Genomic DNA, 19,465 nt, shown 5'->3' on the forward strand with positions numbered 1-19,465 from the left:
CATACATTCGCACAAAACTAGAATACCCTTTTACCTTTGGATACATGGTATAAAAATGTTCCATGTTCCTTAGGGTCAAGGAGAGTCTATAAACTGTGCATACTTTGCTGAGACGTATTATACCGCCATTGCCCTTCGGGTACACGGTATAAAAACTGGACGTGCATTTGAACGGACATAAGTTGTTTACGATTTCCAATTTTTGAATCATTTGTACAAATATTTGCTGATGGCTCATTTATGTATTTACAAGCAATATGCACATATGGTATAATTAAGGAAAAAATATGGCAAAACGTCATGTAAAACAAACTGTTCTATATGTATATTTAAATAGATTTTTATTGCCGTATTAATATAATTTTTATTTACATACATTGGTTCAAGTTAAAGTCAAAAAACGTGGGTTGGAGAATATTTTAATGAATTAATGTACAGTTTATTATCAAAAGAAAATAGCGAACAATGGAAGCTTAGCGGTTTTTAATATAAAGATGAAAGATCATCTTAATCTAAACGTAACAAAGCAAATATCTGGACCTATCCCATCGAATAGCAATAAGGTAGAATAATACATATTCTATGTACTATATATTACACATTTAAGTAAATAAGTGTACAGATTGGACCATGAATCAAGTGGTTCGTGATATTCTGGAAATATTATGTTACATATATGCATTCGTTATAACAAATGTACACATTAACTGTGTATGTATATGTATATCGATTCAAATTCCCTTTTCCGTTATAATTAATTTATTTATAAATGTTGTATTAAGAGCGTGATAAAAAATCATTAATACTTGTATGAATCAGCAGGTGGTAGTAGTCCTTGGAACGCTTTCCAGAGCTCAAAATATACACATACATACATATGTATGAGCAAATCGAGTAAATTCAATGCTGATAACCAAACAACGCCAGCCCTCAAACCGCTAACAACTCTACCCCTGATTATATTTGTTGCGCTTACGAAACCCATCGATTAAGCTTTGCCATATTGATAAGTTGTTTTGCCCAGTACACTGATAAGCACGTGCGTATATATATATATATACATATATGTACGTATATGCAAGTATATATGTACAAGTATATAGATGCATTCATATAGCTCTTTCTGGCATCTAGCATTGACAATGTCAGTTAAAGTCTCATGAAAAATATACGACATCGTCGCCGTCTCTGTGTCTGGCATTTTATTCTCGACTCCATACTTTCCAGCGAACGGCCTTCATAGTATTTGGAGAGCAATTTGCGGTCAGAGTAGAGAGTGGACTGAAAAAGAGAGAGAGAGAGCGTAGGCTGGAGAAACTGTTCTGCCTTAGCTTCATCCGTTTTATTTAGCTGGCTGATTTGTTGTTGGGGCTTGGTGTGTTAGCCAAGAGAAACCAGCGTTCAGGTTGACTGACTTATTCACGCGAATGCCAAGCGGCTTTGTATAGTATAGCTGCCGATGCTCGGTGTTGTGGCTGCGATTCCGGCTTTGAGAGCGAATGCAAGAAAGTTGGCATAGCAAGCGGCAAAATAAGGGGGAAAAGTGGGGAAGTGTAACTAAAGCACGCACACATACATAGACGCAAACGCAAAGGCCTTGGTGAGCTGGTGGCTCAGAAGGTCACAACTTCAAAAGAGATAGCGGTGCAACCCGAAGAAACAAGATGAAATTCTATAACAAATTAAATCAATCCATAAAAAAACAAGTGCACATAAGTGATACACATACATATGTACATATGTCAATGCAGCATTCATAAAGGTACAGGCCTACACGAACCACTCATAAAGGATCTACAAACAAATATATCCATAGAAAAAGTTGATCTAGCCATGTCCGTCCGTCTGCCTGATGTACGCCTGAAATGTAAATTCTCTCTTTCATTTTCAATTAATCCTCCAAAAAGGTGACTTTTCACAAGTATCATCTACATACGTAACTGTAGTTCTCTTTTCTCCTTATTCTTTGGTTTTTTATTGTAAGTAAAGTTATTAGAGAAGCAAGTTTACTTTGTTGTTCTTCTCCTCCTTATAGCTATAATTATAGATTTGTTGTTGTTTTGTACAAAGCATTTCATTGTCTTAATCGCTCGACTGAGAAATTCGTTCTTTAAAATTGGAGACGACGAAAAAACTACGCTCTCTTCGTGTATCAGCTGACAAAAGTATATGTATGTATGAAAGAATTAGGAATTGTGGTCTAATTCGATTTAGTTTACTAAATTTATCATTAAATTTAAAACGTAGGAAACAACCCAATGGAGATAATTTTGTAAAGAACAAGCATTCAATAACCTGTCGGTTATGTACTTGTAAAAATGATTATAGAAGAAAATGCAGTACGGAAGCAGCTGTGCTATGCAGAAGTTTGCCTGTTCTTTTTTTATATACGCTAAGAGATACAAATAATTGTAAATGTAGATTGAGTCAGCGATATATGTACAAGTATGTACATCAAAATCACATGAGAACTTTGAGCGTGACTTTTTTATTTTTATTCTAAAAAAATAAAATAAAACAAATATGACACTGAGATGGCGACAGTGGCTGAGGTTGCAGATCGTCGCAGTGCTTTAAGCGAAAATTATAGATTTGCAAAATTAGCAAATTTGAAAAACCTTGCACCCACTTTAATCAAATCATTTTTTCAATTTAAATTAAATTGCAGACTAAGATTTAAAAAATATTTATAACACCCAAGTACATACATTTCAATTGCATTAATTTTAAACCAAGACAATGAGCTCACATTTATGTATAGCTATAAATTCCTTTAGAGTCACTGACAGCATGTTAAAGCTGAATCTGTGGTATGCAACAACCACTTCTATCTTGTATACTTTCTGCGATCTTTGCGTTCATGCAGGCGAACAGACATACTGATCAAGAATATACTATATACATTGTACATATGTAAGTATAATTTGCAGAGTCTGCCATGCATCTTTCGCAGTGTTACATAAATTCGCACTAAACTAAACCCTTCCAAATAGTTTTGGGTACAGGGTACCAGCACATAAAGGGCAACAGTAGGAAAGAACAATAATAAGTGCGACTCAATGAACAGCTGCTCCATTAGCAAAGTATAGCAAGGAAGAAGAGTGAAGAGAGATGAAGCAAAGCAAATACCACAAGGGCTGCAGACCAGATGCATTCAACGAACGACACTAGTTCCGTGCCAATTGCCGAACTAGTGCACCGTCATGGTTTCGACCGTCGATTTCAACGTGGGCCTTTCTGAACCGGTAAAAATGTCACACGCTTAACAGCGAAAAATGTATTCGCCAAGACGAATGAAACGCGGCACGTTTTTGGAATACTTTTTACAATTTGTTTGAAATACAGTGAGCAAGTTATTAAAATTAATTCTGAATGTCATTTGTTGTAGACGGGAGGCATTTACAAAAACGCTGCGGTTCTAATTGCTACAAAAACTGTTTTGAGTTGTCTGTAATTTTTGATTTTTACTCTTAAGTGTCTATAGATAATTTTCCTGTTATATTGGTAATCGAAGGACAAACTTTGTTGTGAAACGGATTTTTTTTAAAAGTATATGTACCACAATTTTTCTTAACAGAATGCCGACATTGAGAATTCTTGGGGTTTTCAAATTTTGGTGATCGTTACTTTTTGTAAAGTCGTAAATAGTGATTTCTTCACAAATTTCGCCTGTTTTCACGCTATGCACATATTTTTTTTGTGTGAACCTCTAATTTAAATTATTACAGACTTATTGTTTTTGTTTCTTGAAATAATAGTGGACACGGACATATTTGTATATTATGGAAACAATTTTTTGCAACTGCGCTCACTTATGTTTGGTGTTTGGATGTACGAATAACTAAACTTCTACTTTTAAGAAAGAAAAAACAGTTATTTTTATTGTGCAGCGTACAATAATAGGCAAAAACTGAAATATTTTCAATTAAAGTACGAAACATATGACATCGCCAAATAATATACACTTTTAAAATAAATGAGGCACTTCTTAGTGTGGTTCGCTTTTGAATTAAAGAATTCGTAAGTTGTTCATTCACTTAAGGTAACAAAAACTAGTTTTTTAACTAGTACAAGGGTAGAAATTGCCACTTTTACGCTGCAGGGAAGTTGACCGCACTGGCTCACACATGTGTCTGTATATATGTGTGTGTATGTGTGAAGTAGAAGCTGCATATTCACACATATACATACATACATACGTACACAGCCACAAGAGTGCAGAACAAGTTTTTTCTGACGGCGCAGAAGTTTTGTTGTTTTTCTCTTCTTTTGCATTTTGACGATGCAATCAAAGAAAAACTGACTTTCTTTAACAATTTTGCTGTAGTTGTTGATGCTAGCATTGTTGTTGCTTTTATTGCTGCTAGTGCTCAACATGTTGCAGACAACGACAACGCGACCGCTTTCGCAGTTTTCGCTTTTTTGGCACAGGGAAAAATAAAAATGAAATAAAAAAGATCACAACAGAAACTTGACTGACAAGCGGCTTTATAAACTTAGCCAGCTGCCACCACTTAGAGTTGCAACTGAAGAGCGCTACCTCGCTACCTCGCTTCCTGGCTACCTCTCTCGCTCTCTTTAAGCACAAAACTCGTTTGTGTGTTTGTAAGTGACCACGGCACAAAACTTACTCACACACCATTGCATACTCTATACCAGATACTAAATACACGCATACTTCGTGTATGTACGTACATACATATGTACATACATACGTATATGCAAAAGCAAAGCTACATGTAAGACACACAAATGTACATATCGCATGTAGGTACAAATGTACGTGTATAGCTATGTATGAATGTGTCCAGCTGGATCACTCACCTGGCAAATGGCGCCTGTTCCACATCGTAAATCTCATTGATGTCATTCGCGACAACCAATCCTTTCAAGCGTTCGGGCTCCACGTCCAGTAGGCCATCGCCTATGGAAAAAATTCCCTCCTCGGTAAACATTTTAACTGTTGACTGTTCTGTTTGTGGTATGCTTGCTCGCTCGCTCGCTCTCCGTCCTATTACTGTTGTATTACTGTTATATATTTTATTGTGTTTTTCTGGGCCTTTCTGTTTTATTCTTTCAATTATTGTTTTTGCGTCGTAGTTATGTATACATATGTAAGTAGACGTTTTTCTTTATTAGTTGTTGCAATCGCCTAGCCGATCCACGGTTTTTATGGTTGCTTACGTTACGAGGCGACCCGATATTCAAGCAAAACTGAAGAAAATATACTTTTATAAAGAATTGGTAAGACAAAAGGGTGCATACAAATTCGGTAAGAGCGCGAGCGTTTAGCCAATTAAAAAAAATTTGTTTGTTGTTGGCAACAAAAATTTTAGTGCGCCCTTTAAAGCAGCACTTTGTGATGCACGCACGCTGCAGTCGTCAGATATCAGAATAGCCTTTGTGCTGAAGCGTGATAGCAATAGGGATGCTGCACACACACACACAAACACACATACACACACATACGCGCAGAAACTATGCAGGCAGCTAACAGGGCCAACAACAGCCCAAGAAAATTGTCAGTTGTTAGAATCTACTACTTATTTAACGTCCGCCACTCGATATTAAAGTTCGAAATGAATTGTTTAAAGACAAAATGCCATTTGATTTAACGCACAAATAGTTTTGTACACGCACGCCACTCACGCACTGTACGAGATATACGAGTTACGCACACACAACACGTTTCGCGTTACTTTATAGACTATAATGTTGTCTGCGGCCAATGTGTATGTGTCATGTGTGTGTTGAATGTATTTGTATTGTATTGTTCTCCCAGCTAATTTTTTTCTGCAGCAAATTACGAACGCCGCTTTAGACCGTTATCTTAAAATACAACCAAAAAAAATTAAAAAAAAATATATAGTTGCTACGGTGAATTTCTGGCATTACGCACGCACACAATTAACGCAGAAATCTATACAGTCACGCTCCCACTACAACCACGGTTAAAAATGAACTGACTCCACACTGGAGTATCGATAGCTTAAAGCAGGGACTTTAAAAATATCGATGGTGTGGTGCATATGCCGGTGGTGAATTTGGCCAGCTGTGTTTAATTGCAGCTTAACACAACTGCCATTTAACAACACTGCTTACTGTGCAACACTGAGTCTCTGGTACTTTTAAGCGTGGCTTTAGAGCGCGCGTGATTCTTTATTTTGAATGTAATAAGTAAAGCGAGTGCTGCCGGCCTGCCTGTGCAAAGTTTAAAAGTGGAATAGTATGAAATGATGCCGCTGCTGCAGGAAGAAAATACATATACACACATATTTACATAGAAATAGGCGCCCTTTTTTCAGCTTTGCGTATCGTTACAAATACTTGGCGTCGTCTATACATATGTACATATGTATATGTATTCTTAATTTAGCCATTTGTATTTGCATTATGTTTCTGTTTATTACGTGGCGTGTGTTTGCGTGCGTGCTCTACTTGCGCAGCCGTCGACTGCATTTTCAGGGCGTATTTGTCGCCAGCGCTGTAGTCGCTGGCTTTTTATGTATTTTTGTCAGCTCGTCGCCATAGCCATCGCGATAGCCACACCGTGCGTCGCAGGCATCTCAGGAATGCGGCGCATATAAATAGCCAAGTGCAAAAACCTTTGCAGCTAGCCAGAAAGTCAGACAACGCATTAGTTTTCAGCTTCATATTTATGCATTTTATTTATAGATGCGAAATTCGCTACACCTTCGTCCAACGCCAATCGCCAGCATCATTGTAAGAACCAAGATCAGCCTGATCCTATTCTTTTGCCTAATATGTGTGCAGTGCGCTGAACTTTACGCTATGCCCTCTTAAGCATCCCGGTGTTGCCTGAAGCTACATACATATATACATATGTACATACCAACTAAAAATACTTAGATCTCTTCAATTGCGTTAAATGTCGTGTGCCACTTTGGTAGCATGTAGCGACAACAACAGCCCTCAACAACTACAGCGATTTAGTTCAAGTAGCACATTCGGCGAAGGGCATCTACTGCGAAATTCAAAGTGCCGCCATTTTTTCAAGTTTAGAAGATCCGGCTTTTGACCTACACGCCAAACGATCGGCAAACTGATGTTGCTTGAAGTCACTTGCAGATAAAAGGCCAAACCGTATTTTAATGCATTTGATAAGCTGGTTTGGAAACAAATGAAGGGTTACTATTACTCGAACTTCGTTGATGTCAAGTGGACGCTTCAATAGTGACTTAGTTGGTTCCTTTGTATTCCAATTACCACATCAAGAATAATTTGCGGCTTTGAAACCCTTGAGCACGACAACCGATATTAAATAAATTATCGGTATCGGTCACGCATGGCTCGATTTTTTTGCAAGCTACATCCAATATTGAAACGGTCCAAAGGCGACGCTCGAGAAGGTTTTGTTTTTATACCCTGTGCCCGTAAGGAAAAAAGCCTGAAGGAGGCATCCTCGACCCCATAACAGATATTCACTTAAAATTCTTACAGATATGCTCGATTTATACGACATCTTATTCCGTGTTTACACGGTAGATTGGTTCCAGAAAAAAGCCGTGTAAAAAATAATGGATCATATGGTATTTTAAATCGTGCTAAATTTTGACCCCAATACCTTGGAATACTTTGCTCCTATTTATGTCTGTATGAGCGTAAGGATCTCAGCAATTACAAGAGATACAAAAAATTAAAAAAATAAAATAAACTCGTCCTTACTCGGACCTAGGAGAATCTGGATGCCAACTTTGGTTATTCTAGCTTTTATAGTTTCTGAGATCCTCGCGTTCATCCAGACGGACGGACGGACAGACGGACGGACCTGTCTAGATCGATTTCTCTCGTCATGCTGATCAAGAATATATATACTTTATGGGGTCGGAGATGCTTCCTTCTGTATGTTACATACTTTGCACAAACCTAATATACCCTTTTTACCCTACGGGTACAGGGTATAAAAATCACTAAATAAAAGGCATATCAATTATGTAGGTACATATGTATATGTCAACGCTTACTGATCAGCTAAGTTGCTGTGAAGATATAAAGTTGAGAAATTGAGAGCCATGAACACAATCGATATATGTCGATGCATTTCTTAACGGCTGCCTAAATTTACATATTGTCTTAACCCTTTGTTTGACACAATCGCCTATTTTAATGATTTTTTATACCCTGTACCTAAAGGGTATACAACTAATTCTGTTTTTGCATGGTCCTTTTATACACTGTACCCAAAGGGTGAAAGGGTATACATACTAGTTTTGTGCGAATGTAGGTAACAGACAGAAGGATGCGTGGCAGACCCCCTAAAGTATATATATTATTGATCAGGATGAAAATCCGCGTCGATATAGCTATGTACGTCTGTCCGTCCGTATGAACGCAAGGATCTCAGAGAGTATAAGAGCTAGAACAACCAAACTTGGTATCTAGATTCTCCTAAGACCGAGAAACTACGAGTTTGAGTTTTTTTTCGATGCACCCCCCACTCCCCCGCATCTCGTACTTTTTCCATAGCTCCCGTAATTTTTGGAATTTGATGCTCAAATTTGGCAAATACCTCCAGTTAATGATTATGAGTCTGTGCCAAGCTTCATTACGATAGGTAAATTATTAAGAAACTTATAGCCATAAATATACTCTCTGCCGAAGCTCTGCCCGCAGCTGTTGTATTGCATACATACACGCTTATAAACTAAGGCGGCCAACCGTCCCGCATTGTGCGGGACAGTCCCGCATTGACAGGTGTTGTCCCGCATTGAAAAATCGAATAAAATAGTCCCGAAAAACCTGAAACGCGTCCCGCATGTCCCGCATTACCAACATGACATTTAAAATACATAATATAATAGAGTAAGAGATAGAAAACCATTGTTCTTGTCTACTGCATCTCCTCCTCCTGCTCTCCTGTTTGCCAAAACAGCGGTGAATTGAGGTGCTTAATAATCTAAGAGAAAAAGGAATACCAATGCAAAATTGCCTACTGGATGATAATCCAGTACCTTCTATGTTTTTATTTTCATTGATAATTGTTTTGTGGACAAACGTCACTAAAAGTGGACAGATTTCTTTTAAAATATAATAATGGCAGTTGCGGACAATTTAATGACATTATAAATAACAACTACCTTCGCAACTACCTTCACTCGTGTGTACATATGACACATCGAAAATAACACCTCCTTAAATTGTCCAGCATTGGCTTTTGAAAAAGTTGGCCGCCTTATTATAAACACGCATAGACACGATAATGTAAATGTATGCTATTGAAACTGTACATAAACATGTCTCCACTTTTGTATGTATGTGTGTACATATGTATTAAAATTTTGTTATATTATTAAAGTAATTAATTTAATTTTTTAAATATTTTTTAAATAATTTTTTTTTTTTATTTTGCTTTTTGTGTGTATTTTAATGTCGGGCTTGCTCGACTGTTGCATTCTCTCTTGTTTGTAATTCAATAGGAAAGTGAAAATAAGAAATACACATCATTTTATTTTTTGATTTACTGTGTTTTAGAATATATATTAAATACTTAGTGTATGCAACAAATATGCTGGTTGCAATGTTTTAATTGAATATAAACAAATTGTATTAAACGTACATACTTCAAATCCTTTGAAAACATTGATAAACATACATATTTAATTTAAGTAAAAACTCAAGGAATTGTTGTTAAAATACAGTGGACCTCCACACTTTTCCCACTCTTCTTGAGAGAATCCTGTGCACTTGGGGTATACATATACATATAAGAAAATTGTTTTTTCGGTCCAAATAGGCCAATGGCTAAACTGAGTAACATTTTATTTGGAATTTATTGTATGGGACCCTTCTGTCTTTTCATACCCTGTACCCGTAGCGTAAATAGGGTATATTAGCTTTGTGCAAAGTATATAACATGCAAAAGGAAGCATCTCCGACCCCACAAAGTATATATATTCTGAATCAGCATGACGAGAGAAATCGATCTAGACATGTCCATCTGTCCGTCTGGATGAACGCAAGGATCTCAGAAACCATAAAAGCTGGATAAATCAAGGTTGGTATCCAGATTCTCCTAGGTCCGGGAAAGGTCGACTTTATTTAATTTTTTGGAATTTTTCCCCCCTTCCCGCGGAGCTCGGTCAGAATCCACATCTATGATGGGAGTACCACTGCCACGCCTAATTCATGTGGGCGTTTAGCTCCACTCTCCTTTTCCGTGCTAATAATGGTTATTCTCTGACAAGTAATCACTTTCATCGTCAGCAGATAATCGAGATCATTTTTTTTCTAAGCCTTTTCACTGATTTTATATCTAATTGAAAAGTACATTTGGAAAACATATATATATATATATAAACAAGAGAGGACGCTACAGTCGAGCAAGCCCGACAGTGTAATACCCTGTACTCAGGTAAACTTCCGTTACTGAGTTATATGCGCCCATAGCAGCAGCAAAAAGAGGAAGAAGAAGAGCGAACTTGTTGCTGCAGTTTGGGGGTTGTACTGGAGAGAATTTGTTTCGCTAATAACTTTTCTTAGAATTGACCGAATTGGATAAAATTGAACAACAGTAGATAATTATATATAAATGATGTGTGCAAAGTTTGGTTTAGGTAGCATTTGAAATGTGGACGCTATTGACGAAATTCTGTAGCGGGGGAGGGGGGGAAAATTAAAAAAAAAAAAACCTAGGAGAATCTGGATGCCAACTTTGTTTATTCTAGCTTTTATAGTTTCTGAGATCCTTGCGTTCATCCAGTCGGACGGACAGACGGACGGACGGACATGGCTACTTGTAGATCGATTTCTCTCGTCATGCTGATTCAGAATATATATACTTTATGAAGTCGGAGATGCTTCCTTCTGCATGTTACATACTTTGCACAAACCTAATATACCCTTTTTACCCTACGGGTACAGGGTATAAAAAGTTTGTCCTGACTGTCTGATTGGTGATCAACGCACAGTCCAAACGGCAAGAGCTATGAAGCCAAAAATTTCTAGTGAATATTGAATATAATTAAAAATGTTCGCATTGACTCACTGATTAAGGATATACTTGTATATAAATTTGGCCTTATTCCTTATGAAACAGACGAAATTTCAGCTTGAGTTTTAGTTTTAATCAAAAAAATAAAACTCAAAGAATAATCATTATTTTATAAATTTTATATTTTTGCTCATCAATAATGGTTATTGGTTAATTTTTAAAGTAAAACTCAAAATTAATCATTAAATTGTGAGCGAATTAATAAAATTAAAAAACAATCATTATTTTGTAATTGTTTTAATAACACTTATAATGATTACAGTCCCTGCGAAAGACCATTATCGGAGAAATGGGGGGGGGAATCAAAAGAATAAAACAAACTTGTAAAGCATACACACATAACGCAGCTTTTTGCAGAATGTGGTGTCTCTAGCTCTAATAGTCTCTGAGATCGAGTTGTTCATATGGACAGACAGACATAGATCGAGTCGTCTATGGTTATCGAGAATATATGCCACGTCTCCTTCTGCGTGTTACATTTTCACCTCCCGCAAACCTTATATGGTATATATACATGAATATACCGTTAGTCTGAGTGTTTGCATTGTAAGTATAGTATTAACAATTTTAATTCTTCATAGTCGTTAACAACGAAGGCTGCCAGACGAGGTACAGTGTGCTTGACTGGAAATAAAAAACTCCCAACCTGTTGGATGTAATATTAGCAGTTACAAGTTATCAATTTAAATGTTAGTTTTGTTCCAATGTTATAAACCATTTTGAGATAAACATATGCACATAGTATTGGTATTTATATGCTACAGAAATAAAATTATACGATTCAAGTGCTTAAGACAACGCTTTATTTGCAACAGCAGCCTAGACAAAGGGAATTCAGAGCCCACCGGTTGGTTTCAATCACCACCACAGTATTGGCACTGTGCTCCGGAACTAGTGGCGGCAGCATCGTCACCGCTGTCCGCATCATTTTCGCCGCCCTCAGAGGTATCGCCACCACTGCTACGATAGTCATCGATGATCGCCTGCAGCTCCTGTTGGGCATCTATGAACTCCTGCTCCTCCATGCCCTCACCGGTGTACCAGTGTAAATGGGCCTTGCGCCGCAACATAATTGTGGACCCGTCGAGCAAACGCTGAAACAGGGACTGAATCGCCGTCGTATTTCCAATGAAGGTCGCAGACATCTTAAGTCCCCGGGGTGGGATATCACAAATGGCGGTCTTGATGTTGTTTGGGATCCAGTCGACGAAATTGTGCAAGTTCTTGTTGCGCACGCCCGTCATCAGTTGGTCGACTTCGCGTGGAGACATTCGCCCGCGGAAGATGCCGGCAGCGGTTAACAACTTGCCCTTGCGAAGGTCAATGGCACAGAGCAAATTATTTGACGAAAATATCTGCTGGACTAGCTCGGAGACAGTTCCCTTGCTGAACTGTTGCTGTTTGCACGTGACCAGGGGCGCGAAACCAGGTATGAGAAAATGTAGACGCGGAAAGGGAACCATATTTACATAGATCTTACGCAGACCCGCATTTAATTGACCCGGAAAACGCAAGCAAGTCGTAATTCCAGACATGGTCAAAGCTACAATGTGATTGATATGCTCATAGCCGGACATTCTGATCTTGAGATTGCGATTGCATATCTGGAATAGCGCCTCGTTGTCCAGGCAGAAGGTCAAATGGGAATTGTTCACGAGGGCCGGAATACTGAGCAGTGCATTATAGGGCTCCACTACAACTTGCGACATATTGGGCGAAGGTATGGTTACATAATTGCAAAGTAAATTGTCTGGATACTGTTCAACAAGTGCCTCCATGATTAACGACGTGAGTCCCGATCCCGTACCACCGCCAATAGAGTGTAATAGCTGAAAGCCTTGAAGGGAATCCACAGACTCGACCTCCCTTCGCGTATTGTCCAAAACCTGATCGAGAATTTCGGCGCCATCCGTATGATAGCCGCGCGCAAAATTGTTCCCCGCACTCTCCGAGCCGGCTACGAAGTTTTCGGGTCTATAGAGCTGGCTGCTCACATTTAGCCTCTGTATGGTTGCCGCCTCCGTATCAATAATAATGGTGCGGGCATAAAACCTCTTGCTGGCGGTAGCATTGAAAAATACATTGATGCGCTCCAGCTGCAACGGGCTCGTGCCACCGAAGCGCCCAGAAGCATAATCAACACCATGCTCATGCGAGATGACATGCCAGAACTAAGGAATGAACGTAAAGTAAAGTGGTGGTCAGGTCTTGAGATCAGTGCCAACACTTGTTAGGTCAACTAGCCCATGCTGGTAAGCACTATGTATATTGTACGGCTGTTCAATTACGCTAGCAGTAAAAAATAGTGCTTATTAGGCTATACTGGAGTTACCCTTACCGCATCTCCAATGGCATTACCAGCGCCTCCGATTTGTAATGTCACTATTTCACGCATTGCAGGCCTCGCGCCGCCAAAGCCTTAGTGTTGTCCAACGACTTGAAGAAGCCTTGGGCTGATAACTTTCCAAATTTTCAGAAATGGCCGAAAAGATTTTTTTTTTTTTGGGTGTGCGTTCCGCTTAATTTTGGCCACCGGACTGCATTTTAGTCCTTGGGATTTCGACCCGGCCTTTTGCGTTTGCTAACAGTTTCCCCCCAGATTTTCGTTTAAATTTTTGCTTGTGCGTATTTGAGTGCAAATCAAAAGTCTAAGCACGCTATTTTTATATTTCGAACAACATTTTTCGAGTTCTCGAAATGGATGGGTGTCCGAATCCATTGCATTTATTGGAGCAATTGCTGAAATTTTTGGTAAATAGGGATAATTAAATAATCGCCTGTTCAGCGTTTTGGGAACCAAAGTAAAGTATGGCTAAAAAGGACGATACAAAATTAAGAGGCGTTAACCCGCTATGATAAGATGGATTCGGAAATTGGGGGTTGCAAGAATTGAAATTGAATTCTTCCATATTAGACTAATATTCTCCAAATGTCCTCCATTTACGTATGCACGAGATTAATATGACCTGAATTCACGGTCATTGCCCCTTTTTTTAAAAAAAGGAAGGTAACATATGTATGTATGTATATCATTTTTAGCAATAAAAATGCTGTGTAGCGATTCTAAATTGTTGAAATGAAGCGTTGCATCAGATTTTTCCTCCAGATAATCGACCAACTAAGTCTGCTATTTGAAAAAATTAATGATATTTCGCTGAATGCTTTCTTTTTTGAATGCAAAGCCACTGTGAAGACTTCTGCCACTGTTGAGGCATCGAGAAAACCTTTATTTATCCGTCCGATATCGTTCATTATAAAAATTTCGTCCGTGGTTCACAGACATTCTGAAAGATATTGTCCATCGATTTTTGCGTACGTTCGTACATTATTCAATTGATAAATTAATCTAGGGGGGAGGGAGAGAAATTGCAAAATACACATTTTCTGCGAATTCACATAAGGCATCTTGGAATACAATTTCCGAGATATAGGTGAACGGAAAATCGGGAAAAACCCCATAGGGGGAAAGTGGGGGGAAAAAAATATAACAAAATTTCACAGCGTTCACAAATAAAGCATCTTTGCGCAAAATTGGTGTCTCTAGCTCTTATTGTCACTGAGATCAAGGTGTTCATACGGACAGACAGACAGATTGACAGACGGACAAGGCTACATCGACTCGTCTTGTCATGCTGATCAAGAATATATATACTTTATGGGGTCGGAGATGCTTCCTTCTGACTGTTATATTTTTTGGGAGAATCTGGATACCAAGTTTGATTGTTCTAGCTCTTACACTTTCTGAGGTCCTTGCGTTCATACAGACGGGCAGACAGACGGACGGACGGACTGACGGACATAGCCATATCGGCTCGGCTTGTCAACCTGATCAAAAATATACATATGTACATATATATATGACACGCCTGCTACATACATTCGCACAAATATAGTATACCCTTTTACTCTTTAAGTTCAGGGTATAAATGAAGCATTAAAGGTACATATGTATGTAATTGCCGTTCTTTTTATGGATACCAAGTTTGGTTATTCTACCTCGTCTACTTTCTGAAACGGATGGAAAGACGGACATGGCTGTATCGACTCGGCTTATTAAACAGATCAAAAATAAAAATACCCCGTGGGGTCTGCCATACCTTTTTTGTGTGTTGCATACATTCGCAGCAAACAAGTATACCCCTTGGGTACAGGGTATAAAAAGCAGGTGGAAAAGCTAAAGTCGGGTTTCCCGATTTTAAAACACTCCGTATATGTACAGAATAGAATATTTATAGAAAGTAGAAATGTTAAGAAAATTTAAAAAAGGAAAAATATTTTCGATTGATTCATGTAAGTCTGTAAATGTCTATGCGTGCCTGTGTGTGTATACTTTGTGTGTGCCACGCCTCCTTCTGCCTGTTATATTTTCCACTTTCCGCAATATACTCTTGTAAATTTCATATACAAGTACAAAGTATAAATATGTGCTCGGAGTACGAGTCTAATCTGCCTGCAGCTATTGTAATTGTTGGTGATTTGCTTTAACTCTGTGCAGCCCACACACACGCACACAAATACGCGTAGGCACACACAGGCATAACGGCGCTTGCACTGATATGTTGTATACAATAGGTCTGAAGCAGAATCGCAGAGCACTGCTCACAAGAGTGGCGCGCTCAGTCATGTAGAAGGTGTCCTACAGACGCGGCCTCAGAACCATGAGGATCTGCTTTGGGTTCAAGACGATTTGTCGGTGGCTCGGTGGCAGGCACCTCAACGACCGCGTTACGGCAGGACGCAAGGTGTCGCAGCCTAGAACGTCGAGGGACGCCTCGTCTAATCGCCAACATTAAGGCGTGGATATAACGCAAGCACGGAGCAGTCCAATCTCGGCGGACAACGTTGTGAGTACAAGGTATAGACATAGAAACAAACAAAAATTCATCTCATCGAGCTGGTCGTTTACGAATATATAGTACACACATGGGGTCTATTACGGAGCGCTGTAGGCGTTACACCAAACGCCATATAATTTTTACCCAAGGGTAGAATGATGTTGATGGTCATGTTAGAGAAATGACTAGAAACACCAACAGTCAGTGATCCTGTTAAAAAATCGATTTGGCAAAAAACTTTTTTTTGTAGTACTGGGTGCATTGCACTGTATAATACGTACGCTTATGTAAAACTACTGTGACAATGTGAATTAGCATTATTATACATTTTTAATGCTGTAGAGGTCAGCCATTAATTAGAAGATTCTAAATGCAGTGCTGCTTTTCTCATCAGTTGACTCAGAATATAATTTTTTAAAACGTTTTAGAGTTTTACTACAATTAGTTTAATAAAAAAAAATTACAGCAAATTAAATGAAAGGGGAATATTTTTATATGTGTATGGGTTTAATTGCTTAACCAAGGCGTGGTCAGGCTCAGCTCCGTGTGATAGATTGCTGGAGGGATAATGCACATTAAATTGTTTTGGGCTAAACAACCACCGGCTGGCAACTTGCATATTTGGCATTTCAAGGCCCCGCCAGACCCTCAATGAGCTATTTTTCTTTTTTTTCGGCGGACAGTGAATTGTATAGGCGGTTCACTTCGTTGGCTACCAGATGGTCCAGAATGATACCATTGTTGTCGATGAAAGCGGCGCAGGATTTACTGCTTGATACCTCACGTGTTCCCTTTGCATCCTTAACGGTCAGTGTGAGCAGGTACTTGTCATCGTACTTCTTCATATCCGAACTTGCCTCCCAGACGCTTTGTTGCTTGCCACCGGTTTCTTTTTGTACGGCCACCGCGAATGTTCCCTTCTCACGGAATGTTGTGTGCAGCGTCAAGACACCCATCAGCGCAAAATAGGCCAACACACTTAAAAGCAGCACAGGACGAGATTGCGGAAAGGGATGCGTGAAGTCCCAGGCGTGTGCCATGACAGCAACACCAACGGCCAATGCACAAAGTGCTAAACGCGCGTTGACCAAGCCAAATTGTTCCTTCAACTGTGGGCGGTCGCCTAGGAGGCAGGTCTTGACCGCATCATCTAGGGCATGCTTCACCGCCGAGCCATCCCATTTATTGACTTTCACCAACTGCATTATAAGATATATGCAATTATTACAGATAAATCGAATCGCCGAATGACGTGTACTAAAAATCTGGTGGCAAACCCAAGCGTGTACCACCAAAGCAAGTATTTTTTACTAACCTCATCGGCCGGCAGGGACTTGTCTTCCTTTTTAGCCATTTAATCGAAATCAATTTAAGTAAACTGCTTCTCAACCAAAATTGTATCAAAAAAACTTTGCAATTGACAACGCGACAACGAAACGGAGTAGCAAATGTATCGCAGCCTAGCGATTGTATTTTTATCGATAAACTAAAACGCCGCATTATACTCGATACCCAGTTTCAAATGCTTGCACTCAACTGTGTTGAGTGATTTAATATGTAAAAAAAAATAAAGACAGTACAAAACAATAATAATAGTTAATTACTAATAATGGAATTTTTCATCTACATGGACTTCATTTGTGCAATCAAATCATCTAGGGAGGCATCTGCGCCCACATCGCCCGCTATTGGCGCCGCAACGTCAGTTTCCGTCTTCTCCGGTGCTTCGTAGGCCAACCGCAGTCCAGCACCAACCTCTAAACTTGTTTGTTTGTCCTTTTGTTGGTCCTCCTGCGATAATTCGTCATCGCCCATCACCTCAATGCCCCATTCATTAACGGGATGTAAGGGTTCACTTGGGGCCTCTTCGATAACAGCTGCTACTTGCTTAGGACGAGCTTGGAATTCCTTTTGTCGCAGAAGACAATGACGATCATCACACTGCGGATTCGGCTTTAGTGCCATTTTGGGAAAGAAGTCGTTCATTGCATTGTAGCCCAAATAGTCGGATACCTCACCAAAAGCCAGCAAATATTTAAGCGCATTCTGCACCAAAATTCCAGCTGTAATACCCATGGTCGTTGGCAAAGATGCGGCGCACACTCCGTCACGCTTGAGCGTACGCTCGTCAATGTTCTCCGCCACGACCAATGGAGGAGCACATGCAAAACAAGCTGTATCTCCTGGACGAATGAATTGAATGTGACCCGACACAGCATTTTCCGAAACGCCCGATTCAAACCAAAATAGATTTAGCTCATTACATGCCGCGTTAATGGCCATGCGTGCCTCAAAATTGTCCACACAACTGAGTATCAAGTCTACGGACTTGCCCTCAAGACTATTTTTCGAGATGGTGGTTAGAAAATGGTTGAAATTCTCCACTGTTGTAATATTGTAGTTGTGCGTCTCGATGCGCACATCTGGATTTATGAAGCTTAGAGTGCGAGCAGCAGCTTCCACTTTGGACAGGCCCGCCTGGTCGGGTGTGAAGAAAAGCCGATTCATATTCGCCAACTCTACTTTATCATAGTCGAAGAGTATTAGCTTGCCAATGCCGCAACTGGAGTAAGAAAATGTTGAGTGTGATTTCATTTCTTTTAGATTGCACCCACCGTGTCAGCATATCGGCAGTGACGCTGCCCACGCCTCCAATTCCCACAATGGCCACAGTCTTGTCACGTATGCGCTCATACTCCTTTACAATGTTCATGCGCTGCAATGCCATAAGGCGACTGTAAGGATTTGAATCAACAACTTCAGCGGACATATGAGCAATTCGCTCGCGTGCTGTGTGTGTAGATTTCTTTTGTTCTTCTAGTTCACTACGCAGCTTTGCAATAATTCCTCGCAAATCGTCGATAACAGAAGCCATTTTCGCATATAGTAGGCAAATAATTCGAATAAATTTAATCCAGAGTACAATAATGATTTGCTTGTCGTCGTGTCACTTTCACTATAAACTGTCCGTTTGCCAGCTGTGTTTGCGGTGCTGCCAGAGCGTCTAGTTATGTTTGATGGCATCACTATATTCTGCGAAGAGATGCCGGCTTGGGTACCCAGCAACTTCTAAATTGTCGAAGGTCTGTATTATCAAATCACCAGTTCAACATCAGTTGCATACGAAATCATTCAGAAATCATTCATCCCCTTCTTGATGGCAGAAACTACATACATACATATGTATTTAGATGGTTGTTATTATGGTTGGTGTAAACCTATCAGAGTACATGGTACAAATATTAAAACGTACGACTTGTTGCTTGTCTTGCGTATGTATCTACCCTACCTATGCATGAGTCCCAGCTTATTTCGTGCAGGCGCTAAAATTTATTTGAAATGTCATTATATGCAAAATATGAACGATAGCCAACAAATTTAAACGCCAATTTTTTGATAACTAAATATTTATTTTAAAAGTAGTTGCTTTGTTTTTTATCAATCATATGTAACTAACAAGAAAGGAATGCTTAAGTCGAGCGAGCTCAACTCTTAAGTACCCTGTACCTCCCACCAAGAATAAAACAAGATAAAACGCTACAGTCGAGCAAGCTCGGCAGTAAAATACCCTGTACTCCCCCCAAAAAGAATATATAAAAAAAATAATTAAAAAAAATTA

General features: G+C 39.3%; 4 protein-coding genes across 6 annotated transcripts in view; all 4 read right to left on the reverse strand.

Annotated features, from left to right (window-relative positions):
• LOC115629184 (death-associated protein kinase related) overlaps positions 1-5,936 on the reverse strand; it is a 72,596-nt gene extending 66,660 nt beyond the window's left edge. Inside the window, exons 1-2 of one of the 2 annotated variants that reach the window (XM_030525568.1) lie at positions 5,904-5,924; positions 4,825-5,214 (exon numbers count right to left, since the gene is read on the reverse strand). In XM_030525568.1, the coding sequence (XP_030381428.1) occupies positions 4,825-4,955 (131 nt within the window). In that variant the 5' untranslated portion in view covers positions 4,956-5,214; positions 5,904-5,924. Of the gene's footprint in view, positions 1-4,824 lie in introns of both variants that reach the window. The other variant, XM_030525567.1, reaches the window with a different exon arrangement.
• A 5,855-nt stretch (positions 5,937-11,791) lies between these two features.
• Positions 11,792-13,637, reverse strand: LOC115629131 (probable tubulin beta chain CG32396). 2 transcript variants are annotated; one of them, XM_030525473.1, is made up of 2 exons: positions 13,350-13,637; positions 11,792-13,182 (listed from the first exon to the last, which is right to left on the reverse strand). In XM_030525473.1, the coding sequence occupies exons 1-2, from the start codon at positions 13,404-13,406 to the stop codon at positions 11,866-11,868; spliced, it is 1,374 nt and encodes a 457-aa protein (XP_030381333.1). In that variant the 5' UTR covers positions 13,407-13,637; the 3' UTR covers positions 11,792-11,865. The 2 variants fall into 2 exon arrangements, 1 of the variants encoding a protein (XP_030381333.1); XR_003995867.1 differs by having other exon boundaries at positions 13,143-13,287.
• Positions 13,638-16,225: 2,588 nt separating this feature from the next.
• On the reverse strand, positions 16,226-17,293 carry LOC115629120 (signal peptidase complex subunit 2). Its single transcript, XM_030525457.1, has 2 exons — positions 17,162-17,293; positions 16,226-17,045 (listed from the first exon to the last, which is right to left on the reverse strand). Exons 1-2 carry the CDS (start codon positions 17,198-17,200, stop codon positions 16,503-16,505), a joined length of 582 nt encoding a protein of 193 aa, XP_030381317.1. The 5' UTR covers positions 17,201-17,293; the 3' UTR covers positions 16,226-16,502.
• Positions 17,294-17,357: 64 nt separating this feature from the next.
• Positions 17,358-18,814, reverse strand: LOC115629121 (ubiquitin-like modifier-activating enzyme 5). The gene is made up of 2 exons (XM_030525458.1): positions 18,462-18,814; positions 17,358-18,409 (listed from the first exon to the last, which is right to left on the reverse strand). Exons 1-2 carry the CDS (start codon positions 18,719-18,721, stop codon positions 17,470-17,472), a joined length of 1,200 nt encoding a protein of 399 aa, XP_030381318.1. The 5' UTR covers positions 18,722-18,814; the 3' UTR covers positions 17,358-17,469.
• Positions 18,815-19,465: the final 651 nt, after the last annotated feature.

Source organism: Scaptodrosophila lebanonensis, unplaced genomic scaffold, assembly GCF_003285725.1.
Source record: "Scaptodrosophila lebanonensis strain 11010-0011.00,11010-0021.00 unplaced genomic scaffold, SlebRS2 tig00000136-arrow-arrow-pilon, whole genome shotgun sequence".
Classification (NCBI taxonomy): Eukaryota; Metazoa; Arthropoda; class Insecta; order Diptera; family Drosophilidae; genus Scaptodrosophila; species Scaptodrosophila lebanonensis.